The sequence below is a fragment of the Cimex lectularius genome, unplaced genomic scaffold (assembly GCF_000648675.2).
Source record: "Cimex lectularius strain Harlan isolate CLEC.00 unplaced genomic scaffold, Clec_2.1 scaffold16, whole genome shotgun sequence".
Classification (NCBI taxonomy): domain Eukaryota; kingdom Metazoa; phylum Arthropoda; class Insecta; order Hemiptera; family Cimicidae; genus Cimex; species Cimex lectularius.
In genome coordinates this window covers 2,288,436-2,300,064 of record NW_019392679.1, presented here as the reverse complement: position 1 = coordinate 2,300,064, position 11,629 = coordinate 2,288,436, and the positions used below count along the sequence as shown (strand labels likewise).

At 34.1% G+C, this 11,629-nt stretch overlaps 2 protein-coding genes across 4 annotated transcripts in view; one reads left to right on the top strand and one right to left on the bottom strand.

Moving 5' to 3' along the window:
* Nucleotides 1–670: 670 nt before the first annotated feature.
* On the top strand, nucleotides 671–11,014 carry LOC106661288. Its single transcript, XM_024225590.1, has 10 exons — nucleotides 671–723; nucleotides 926–1,095; nucleotides 2,540–2,815; nucleotides 2,883–3,019; nucleotides 3,101–3,280; nucleotides 3,339–3,556; nucleotides 6,387–6,598; nucleotides 6,651–6,925; nucleotides 6,981–7,199; nucleotides 10,984–11,014. The coding sequence occupies exons 1-10, from the start codon at nucleotides 675–677 to the stop codon at nucleotides 11,012–11,014; spliced, it is 1,767 nt and encodes a 588-aa protein (XP_024081358.1). The 5' UTR covers nucleotides 671–674.
* LOC106661489 (F-box only protein 28) overlaps nucleotides 9,269–11,629 on the bottom strand; it is a 24,988-nt gene continuing 22,627 nt past the window's right edge. For all 3 annotated transcript variants that reach the window (XM_014384931.2, XM_014384933.2, XM_014384930.2), the window contains exon 8: nucleotides 9,269–11,617. In XM_014384931.2, the coding sequence (XP_014240417.1) occupies nucleotides 11,267–11,617 (351 nt within the window). In that variant the 3' untranslated portion in view covers nucleotides 9,269–11,266. The remainder of the gene's footprint in view (nucleotides 11,618–11,629) is intronic.

Here is an 11,629-nt window from a genome sequence, read left to right as displayed (position 1 = left end):
AAGCTATTTCACACTGCTTGCGTTTGTCAGGGATATAATTTGCAAAAATGGAAATAGTCTTTGTCTAGCCTCGCTCAGTTTATAACCCCAACATTGTTCATATGTGACAACAGTTTTTGAATATATTAAAAAATTCAGCACTTCTAGAAATGATGAACCAAAACTCTAGATAAAAGTATAATTATTTAATATAATACGGTCAATTATGAATACTAAATACATGAATAGGAAAAACGTTTTTGGCTTGCCATTTCATACAGGTCGTTTCAAGTGACATGGCAAATGTGACATTTTCTGCTTGATAAAATGGAATAAGAAAATAAAGAGAATCTCCTTTGAATTATGATCAATCAAAACAGAATTTTTTCTTAGAGACTGCTCTAACAAAAGATCTTTGTTTCTTTTAAGACTTGTTTTTATAAAAACAGTCAGTCAAAATCACGTTAATTTGCCCTAAATAATTTTTTACTCCGCAATTGATTGTTTAGTTTTTATCCAAGCGGAGTCCTTCAAACAGACCAATCTCAAGACTACAACTAAGAGGATATGTCGTAGGATAAACTAACTTCGCTTACAAAAAGGAAAAAATGTTATTCTCAAAATTATTATTTATATCATGCTTCATAACAGCATGCAGCATCTCGCCAATTTTCAAAACGGTCATAAAATATTTTATGTACAAAAATACAGGCACAGTTAACGGATTTGTATGCAGTTTAAAAGGTAAGGGATAAAAACACAATTTGAGAGAAGCACTGAGAAATATTGCTAGTTTTATTTATTTACATTTTTCAAACTAAGAATAAACAATAATTATTAGTGTAATAAAACGTTGTTAATAAATTGCTAATAAATACTAAACGTAGACACTTTCCATTATATCAGACATGCATATATTTTACACTTTCTCAATTATTTATTTTAGATGGAAAAGATCTTTTGAAAACGGCACTGGAAGGCAACAACTCTAAGCTGACGGTGTCAAGTATGCTCAGGGCTAATGAAGACTGGTTGAACGTTTTTCAATCTAAACACCACCCAGTAGGAACGTTTTTCGACTTTAGATGCAGCCAACATAAAAAAATATTTCTGGAGGTTTGTCTAAAACATTGGCTTGTCGTTAAGGTTAAAAAAATTTATGAAAATTTATAAATGAAATGTAAGAGTTACGCAGATTAAGAATTATTTCTAACTAGACATTTTTTAACTTTGCAAGAATAATCAATAGTTTATAGTTTGTTTTTTTGTTAGAGCTGTTGTTTGCATTATTAATTAAATCAGGCTCATCAATGTTGGTGGGTTTTCTTTGTAGAAAATAGTTACCTGGCTTGTTATCTGATTTTGTTGTTAGAGATGTCTTTGAAGAAATAGTCAACTGGTTTGTAATATGTTTTTGTAGATAGAGATCTTTGTTGGTGGGGGTTGTCTTTGTAGAAATAGTCTATTGGTTTGTAATGTGTTTTTGTAGTTAGATATATGTTTGTAGTGGTAATAAATCAGAGATACATCTTTGTTGATCAGGTTGTCCTTGTAGAAATATTCATTTGGTTTATAATCTGCTCTTTGATGTTAGAGATGATTTTGTAGTGGTAATTAAATCGGTGTATCATCTTTGTTGATGGGGTTGTCTTTGTAGAAATAGTCTATTGGTTTGTAATGTGCTTTTGTAGTTAGATATATGTTTGTAGTGGTAATAAATCAGAGATACATCTTTGTTGATCAGGTTGTCTTTGTAGAAATATTCATTTGGTTTATAATCTGCTTTTTGGTGTTAGAGATGTTTTTGTAGTAGTAATTAAATCGGTGTAGCATCTTTGTTGGTGGGGGTTGTCTTTGTAGAAATAGTCTATTGGTTTGAAATGTGTTTTTGTAGTTAGAGATATTTTTGTAGTAGTAATAAATCAGAGATACATCTTTATTGGTTAAGTTGTCTTTGTAATTTGTATTTGTTCTTAATGATGTCTTTGCCATAGTAGTAATTCAAAGTTAAATCTTTGTTCATAGGATTGTCTTTTTAGGAATAGTTTAAGAGTTGGTAGGTTGTTGGATCTTTGGGTAAGTAGTCAATTAATTGCAGTGTTTTTCTTATCTCAAAAACATAACCCAACCATGCAGGTAATGAAATTCATGATATAAGCTCAAAAATTATATCCTTGCTAAAAAGATTTAATTTTGAAAATTATTCAGTTTCTTTTTGTCAGTCCTGCTTATTCATTGGTGGATTAGTTGACCTATTTTCTTTTTACATTTAAATTGGATCTAGATGGAGGTGAGACATTCAGTGAAGCAGCAGGATTGTAGTATAACTGGAATATACATTGAGAATAGATAGATGAGGTTGATCGGAGATGATAGAATTATTTTTGATTGACATAGTTTGTCATAAAAAGGAAATGAAATTGTGAAATGCAAGTTTCAAACAAAATTAATTATTAAAAAATAAATAAAGCAATTGCAGAGTATGTAGTTTTGTTTATCAAACAAAGAAATATTAAATTATGCATTGTAGTATTGTTTGTAAATTAATTTTTTATTTTAGATTTCTCAAGGATTGATGCTGAATGCATCGAATATTATTTTGATTTATGAACCGACTGTTGAAATCGCTTTCTCTTACTTGGAACACGTTGATATCCCTTTTGACAGTGAAGTCGCCGTATTGGGAAAAGGGAAAATTTATGATTTGTACAAAATTCATGTACTCTCCCCACTAATTATGAACTCGATTGGATTCTGGGACGAATATAAATTAACCATGAAAGAAAAACTGCCTCGCAACGATCTCAAAGGCCACAGGATCAAAGGGTCTATCGTTGTAAGTGATGCAAATTAATCGTATCACCGATAATAAATAATTAAACGCTCATTGTATAAAATTACAGCTGACCAATCTGCAACTAAAAAAAGAGATAGACGCAGAAAAGCAGATATTAAATTTCACATTGGATCCTCAGCTTGATGTTCTGTCAAGATTTGGATTTACAGTGCACAAACAGTTAGAAAAATTATACAATTTTAGGTTGTATATTTGATATGACCTATATCAAGTAGTATTTAACAATAAATTTTCATCTATCAAATAAATAAAAAATAATTACAGAATAATATTTAATACTACACACGATTGGGGTTATTATCGGAAGACTTTGGGCCATTTTGACCCAGGAACAATGTTTAGAGCGATAGAATTAGGCGAAGCTGATCTCGGCCTGTCTTGTTCAAGAATATTTTCAGAACGGTTGAGCATTTCTTTCTTCATTCCTCCTCTAAAGAAATTCAGGTCGGTTCGAAGCAAGGCCCACTTGGTAAATTTGTATTGTAAATATTTAATTTTTTAGAACATGTTTCGTTTTCAAACACCCGTCCACGCTTGCCGCTTATTCCGCGTTCGCAATGCCTTTTACGATGGGTTCTTGGGCTTGCACGTTCTGCATGATCCTGCTGGCCGGGTTGATCTTAAGACTGATTAGGAATTTTAAAATCAAGGATAACCCACCCAACGACGCGAGCTTTTCTGCCAGTATTCTGCTCATCATTGGAACCATGTGCCAGCAAGGTAAACAGTTGTATTAATTAATTTTTTTTTCGGAACCATCTGACTCTGAGAAGGATCATCCTCACCTGATGAAGAATAAGCCATGCAAGGTTGACACAGACAGTTTTGGGCCAAAGCCCACGATGTGTCCGCCATGAAAAGAAAGGTTGCTCGATGTGTCCCACCTAATTGAAAGGTGCCCCTCCTTGGCTCCATACAAAGAGCACATAGGATTCCTACCTGATATCAGAATAAGAACAGGATTATTTATTGTATAGTAATTATCGTTCTGGATCCGTAGGTGTGTTGGGAGTGAATGTATTTATTAGTGTGAACATTTATTTAAGAGGGCGGAAGGTATTGAGTACCCATCGACCCTTAGCTATGTAATATGTGTAAAGGTTGATGTAGGAATATGGAATACTCCACGACCCTAATTGAGTGAATGGCATGTAAATAGGGTAGAATGTACGCTGATAGTCAAAAAATTCTGCACACTTGTAATATAACTTGATTTGTATATATTTTTATATATTAATGAAGTTTAACGTTTTTTAACATTTAATAATTGAGTATTTGTCTGAAAAAGTTTTAAAAAATTTCAATTGCTAAGGAAAATGAAAAATAACAAAAATATATTTTAAAATTTTTTAAAAAGACGGACAGATAAAATTTGTTTTAATTTTGTTTTAGAGTTTTAATTAACATTTCAATATCGTGAAGTTCCTCCTCTTGCCTTAATTAAAGCTTGAAGACACCTCAGCTTACTTTCAACCAGTCTGGAAATGACTCTTTGCTGGAGGTCAGCACATTCTTCACGAAGAGAACTTTCAAGATGGAGGAGTGTATCAGGAAGTGATGAACGTACTCTTATTCATATTTTGAGGTTATCCCATAAATGTTCGATGGGGTTCTAGTCTGAAGAAAGGGTTGGCCAGGTTAAGACCCTGGTGTTATGCTGTTGAAGGTACGTTTGGACTATGCAAGCGACATGTGGACGGGCATTATCGTGCGTTAGGATTGGATTGTCGCTGATTTCATCGAGGATAGGCAAGGCATGATGTTCCAAAATTTCATCCACATAACGAGTGGCCGTCAAAGACCTCCACGAACAACAGCTAACTCTGTGCGACTCTTTATTGAAATTCCTGCCCACACCATCACTGAGCTACTTTGAAAAGGTTGGCTCTGGGAAAAATTACAGGCTTCGTACCTTTCATTTCGTTTTTTCCACACACTGTCACACCCATCTGGAGATCATAGAGCAAATCTACACTCATCTGTAAAAAGTACAGCAGACCAATCGTCTAATGATCAATGGCTGTGTTCTTGAGAAAGTGGGAGCTGTGCAACTCTGGGTGTTCTGGTCAATTCTGGTCCTGTTACGGGGCGAAAAGCCATCAGTCCATACTGATTCATTCTTCTTCGAGCAGTGCATTCATAAATTTAGACAGCTCTAACTTCCTGGAGCTGACGAATCGCTTGATCATCAGTAAGCTGCCAGTTTCACAAAATTCTCAAAGTCAAAAAACGGTCATCCTGTGATTCTGTTACCCTAGGGCGTCCAAAACCTCACCTTCTAAGGTAGGACCCAGTTTATCAAAAACATCTAATCGCATCTCGCAGAGTTTCATAGGGATTTCCGATGGCAATAGCCGCTTACCTGATGGAATGTCCATCATCAGTAAGTGCTACACCACGCGCAACATCCTCAGCACTAATTGGCATTTTTAAGTTTAAAAAATTGAAATTAAACAAAGATGAAAACTAAACAGTTTAAATTCACTAATTTTGTGGTCTGCTTGACCAATTAATACATTACAATTAATAAAGGTTTTTAGTTGAGATAAAAAGTCAATGGCACGAGCGGGTTTCGAACCCACGATCTTCGGCTTGATACGCCGTTGTTCTACCACTTGACCTTTCGTGACCTCGATCCACTTGGGCACCAACTTCCCATCTCAACCGCAGAAATTTCAAAAGGTGCGGTTGAGAAGGGAAATTGGTGTCTGAGTGGATTGAGGTCATGATAGCTCAAGTGGTAGAACTGCGGCGTATCAAGCCGAAGATCGTGGTTCGAATCCCGCTCGTGCCATTGACTTTTTTATCTCAACTAAAAACCTTAATTAATTGTACTAAACAGTTTATTGCTTCAGAATTCAAATAAGACTGAATAAACATTTTAAATTCCGTAAAAATTAAACATTGAAACATCTTTTATCCTTGTTTTGGATTAAGGATTAAGTGTGTTTACCTCTAATTGATATTCCCAATTTAAAACATAGCATAAACAAATATTTATCGGTAAAAACAATGAGACAAATTAAGGGTAGAATTTTCTTTTATCGACAAAATGAAAAAAATCAGGCGGAATTTTTTGCCTGTCAGTGTATTTAAGAATGAGTGAGAATGTGAATGGATTTATATTTTTCTGTCCTCTTGTATGTAATGAAAGTGAATGTATTTATTAGTGTGGATGGAATATTAATAAGTAAGTGTAAAGGGTGGTTGAGGAGTATCAAGTACTCCACCACTCTCAGTGATTGTTATGTAAACAAGTAAGAATGTATTTAAGAGTGAGTGAGAGGGTGAATTGGTTTCATGCAAGAGAATGCATTGGGAGCTGCATAGCCTTTAGAACCCAAACTGCAAGGTCTGACTGCCAACTGGGGGATTCTTGAGGCTCATCGTTGATTTACTGTAAATTACACAAAATCTGGAATTACCGGAGAGGTTCGAGAAGTGATAAGCACAGCTCCGTGTATGTACATGCTTGTGCAGATTTGAGCTGATATAAATCAGTAATCAGGAATCATTAATTAATTTTTAAATTTAATTAAACATATTTTAGGACTTTACGTTGATTCTCTGAGATTATCTACAAGAGTACTTAGCATATTCTTGGAATTAATGAGCTTACTTATTTACTCTTTCTACGGAGCAGAGCTGGTCGGTTTTTTATTAACGCCATTACCAAAAAACATAAACAGTATAGATAAATTGATCGACAGTCCTATAAAACTGTATGCTGAAAATCTGTCTTACCACAGGACACATTTTACTGTAAGTATGCCAGCTATTAATTTAAAAGTTAAATTGACAAAACATTTTCCAGGGCAACATTAGTGAAAAGGTGACCAAAGCGTATGAAAAAGCTTTAAAGGGCCCGACTCCGGACAAAGATAACTTTATAAATTTAACAACTGGAATTGAAATGGTACAAAAAGGGGGCACAGCGTTGTACGGGCAGGAATCGAATCTTTACACGGTGATAGAAAAATCATTCAGCACTTCGGAGAAATGCGCACTGTCTGAGATAGAAATGCTTCTCTTGTGGACTACGACTGTCATTAGGAAAAAATCACCTTTTAGAGAGCTGACTTATAAAGGGTAAGTATAAAACACATCTACTTTACTTGTAACAATAAAAATAATAATGTCACAGTATAATGATTGTACGTGAGAGCGGTATACTGCTCAGAGAAGACTTAAAGTGGCACCATCAACGACCGCACTGCCTAGGCAAGGAGGGAAGCGACGCTGTCACATACGAAGCAACTTTAGTAGCACAAATTTTATTCGTAATAGGAGTGATGCTTGCTATTATTTTTTATTTATTCGAAAAACAAATAGAAAAAAGAAAAAACAAAAACAGAGCACTAGATTTTCAAATATAATATAAAACATCACAAATAAAATAATAGACATAAATTTAAAAAAAGTCCACTTAGTATGTACATAGAGATATCCAAATAATTAAAAATAGAAATAAAATAAATGGATTTTATTTATTTTTTTCCACCTTTCCAGCATTTTAAACCATTCCATTTATGCAAATTTGTATCCAAATTAAAAAAATTATTAAATAAAACAAATTTATAATAAAATGAAGCACTTAAAGTTTGGCAAAAAAACTGTTTTGTTTACCTTTGAACATTTTCAGACCTATTTCTACATTCCTCTAATTTCCAACCAAGTTCCAAACAACATAGAATGGATTTGATTTTTATAAATTGGATTTTTTCATCAATGTTGTAGCATTAGTGTGTTGTCAGCAAAAGAGCATTAGAGAGCAGGTATGTCAAATGTGTATACTGTGAATAGGAATGGTGTAAGGATGGTGCTCTGGGGGACACCCGCTTGCAACAAGACAGTCCGCTGAGAGATGCAGCAGTACCAATCTGTCAGATTGGATTTAATGGTTGAAAAATAATGTGAAAAGAACGGGGAATTTAACCAATTTCTGACTAAGTTCGTCCAAACAACATAAAATGTATTAATTTTTATAAAAATTGGATTTTTTTCATCAATGCTGTAGCATTAGTGTGTTGTCAGAAAAAGAGCAATGTTAGAGAGCAGGTATGTCAAATGTGTATATTGTGAATAGGAATGGTGTAAGGATGGTGCTCTGGGGGACACCTGCTTGAATGGGAAGAAGGACAAGACAGTCCGCTGAGAGGTGCAGCAATACCAGTCGGTCAGATGGGATTTAATTGTTCAAAAATAATAGGAACGAGGGCTTTAACCAATTTCCAATCAAGTTCATCCGAACAACATAAAATGGATTTCATTTTTATAAAAATTGGATTTGTTCATCAATGCTGTAGCATTAGTGTGTTGTCAGCAAAAGAGCATTAGAGAGCAGGTATGTCAAATGTGTTTATTGTGAATAGGAATGGTGTAAGGATGGTGCTCTGGGGGACACCCGCTTGAATGGGAAGGAGGACAAGACAGTCCGCTGAGAGATGCAGCAGTACCAGTCTGACAGATTGGATTTAATTATTGAAAAATAATGTGAAAGGAATTGGGGATTTAACTGATTTCCGACCAAGTTCATCCGAACAACATAAAATAGATTTGATTTTTATAAAAATTGGATTTTTTCATCAATGTAGCATTACTGTGTTGTCAGCAAAAGAGCAATGTTAGAGAGCAGGTATGTCAAATTTGTTTATTGGAATAGGAGGTGTAAAAGGATGTTGCCCTGAGGGACACCCCCTTTTATGGGATAAAGGACAAGACAGTCCGCTGAGAGATGCAGCAGTACCAGTCTGTCAGATTGGATTCAAGTGTTGAAAAATAATGTTAAAAGAACAAATCCCAACGTACCAGCCGAATATAGATGTGGGGCTGATATGGAGACACTCTTCTATGTGCTGTACTTGTGCCTGCAGAATCATTTCAAAATAATACAGCGGTATAATCACATCTCCATGACATGGGATATCAGGTGTCGCCATCAAAACTTCCCTCTGTGCACGAAATGGGCCTCTGATGAGAGGGAATATTTGTTCTGAATCTTACGATGGCATAAGAAGCTCGATTCAGTCCTCAAGCCACGAAAATAATCGAAGGAAATGCTCATGGAACTACACCAGAAACATTTCTGCACAGTAGTTGGGCCACGAGGATGCACATCTGAGCGTACTAAAAAGAAGGGGGACACTCAGGAATCTTGGTATTAATCAACTCCCGAAAATGCCTCTCACCCTTGCTTTAACTGCTTTGAGGTCCTTACTGCTCGTAGTCTGCGTGAAACCGATGGCCGAGCTGTTAGGGCGTCCGACTTGCCATTTTTAAACGTTTAATGTTTTAACGTTAAGTTTTCGTTGATCAGGAAAAAAAATCAAACATGAACATTTCAATGTTTTGTTTATGTAAAAATAAAACATTAAAACGTGGATGATTGTTAAGATTTGTAGGCTGGGTTGGGTATATAGTGAAAACAATGTATTATGACCAATAATTTTATTCTACCAAAATAAAGTGCATGAATTTTTCATTACATCTTTTAAGGTGATAATTTCATCGATAACAACATTAATTTCAAGGCTTAACATACATTAAGGTACACAAGAGAGTCTGAAATATAAATTTTTTTAAAATTTTACTTTTAACTACCCCATTTGCCATTATCCAGATTTACCGTTTATAGCCGGACCAAAGTAAAAACTTTCAAAATAAAAAATTTGTAATACTTGCACAATGAGAATTACCGCGCTGGCGGACGAGCGCGTTTCAAGCTGACGCACAATCGAGCTTTGAGGTTTTCAGATGATTAAACCGTACTTAAGCTCCGATTGGGGGGGGGGGGGATTTACACACGTTTACTTCCTACCAATCCTCTTGGGATGCACATTAATATTTAAAATAGTATACATTTAGAATTATCGCGTATCCATACAAAGAGACAACTAAGAAAAAAAAAAGTTTGTATAGCAGAAATAATTTTTTTAATAAAAAAAAAATAATAAAATTGTAAATCTACTTGAACATGGTGAATATACAAGCAATAACTGAACACATTTTTTTTCCAGATTAAAATGCTAACAGGATTTAACTAATAATGCCTTAAGCTTTGCAAAACAAAATAAAAAAACTCAGAGATCAGTTGATTTTTAATAACCATAAATTTCAAATAACCTAATTTAAAAAATGTTAAGCCACCTAACATTGACATTCCACTACCAGTAGCTAACATTTCCCTAACACTGGTCTACAAAGCGCAAAGTGTAATCATAAAAACATTTATAATTTAAAAAGTACTATTATTCTTCTGACTATTACATTTATAACTTCTAGTTAATTTTTTTTTTAATATATATAATATTCTTTTTACATCGATCGATAGTATTTATATTAAAGATTCACTCGTGTTTTTTAAGCACAGATGTTTTTTAAAACAAAACAGAAATCCAAAAGATTAAGAAAGAAATGAAATTTGAAAAAAAATTGTAATATTAAAGTATAACAACAACGTTTCAAGACTTTTACCTGATGTAAAAGATTGGTACAATTTCAATTATTTTCAATACACTATATTTTATAGAAACTTTTTTTTTTTTTAATTGATGAACACGTTTAAATGGTAACATCTGGTCATCGGCCCAGTACTTAAAAAAAAGTCTTGAAACTTCGTAATTACACTTCCATTGGCCTTAAAATAACGTTAATTTACCCGATCTTGTTATGTGATGATTAAAAAATATACAAATAAGACTACATCTTGAATTAAGTTCAAAATCTATTTACTTATATACAATGCCACAAAATATTAAGTATAAATAACAAGCTTATAAATAAAAAAAGCAAAAAAAAAATTAGAATAAAGGAAATAAATAGTGTTAAACAAAGTATGACAAATTGTAATAACATCGATTTCAACGTGTCTTTACTAAAAACCCAGCTTGCTTTACAACAAATATTAATTGTCTAAAAAATATAATGGATCAAATAATAAAATAAACAATAATAATGAGACAAAAAAAGTTCCCAAAAAAGATTCATTTTTTTTCTATTTGCACCATTCCATTAATATTATCACTGAATTTCAGAATTTTTATTATCAGCTGATGTCTCAACTAAATACCCTTAAAAAAGCACTTTATTAAAATAATCATATCCTTTTTTTAATTTTCTATTTTTTTTAAATATTTTTTTTGTTTTAGAATTTTAGAATTTCAATGTATGTACATCTAAGGGATACAAGTTAGAAATAAAAAGAAAATATGTTTAGTTCTATACAAAACTACATTTCAGATTGAAGGTGTAAGGTGAATAACAAGTCTTCGAAAATACATGTACGTATATCACCTGTTTGTCACTGGCTGGACGAATGTGACACAGAAACAAACTCACAGATTGTCCGGTATCGTTTGAAATTTTTGTTTTTTTCTAAAGTGAAAAAGCATATCGGGAGGAGAGGAAAACGTTATAAAGCTCGGCGACGCTCTAGCTGCATTTACTTCGCATTTTGAAACAACGCGTCTTTTTCTGTTTTTTGTGCGTCGTGGGCGTCTCGTCGGAGGTCGATTTGCGCTTTGCACCGACGATCTGCCTAGCTTTGACTTCTTCTTCGTCCGCGTTGGATTCTTTGACGACAACTGGGCTGGGTGAAGCCTTCCAGGAGATGGGCATCTCGTCGCTGGCCGACGACGTCGAAGGCTGCGGCTCATCAAAAAGGCCAAAAAACTGAAATTCCCCCGTCGGCGCGCTTGTCGACGCTTTACAAGCGACGCAAAGCGTACTCAAGGGCGATTTTGACCTCCAATATTGAAGCTCTGTTTTACACTTGTTTAATTCCTTTAAAACAAA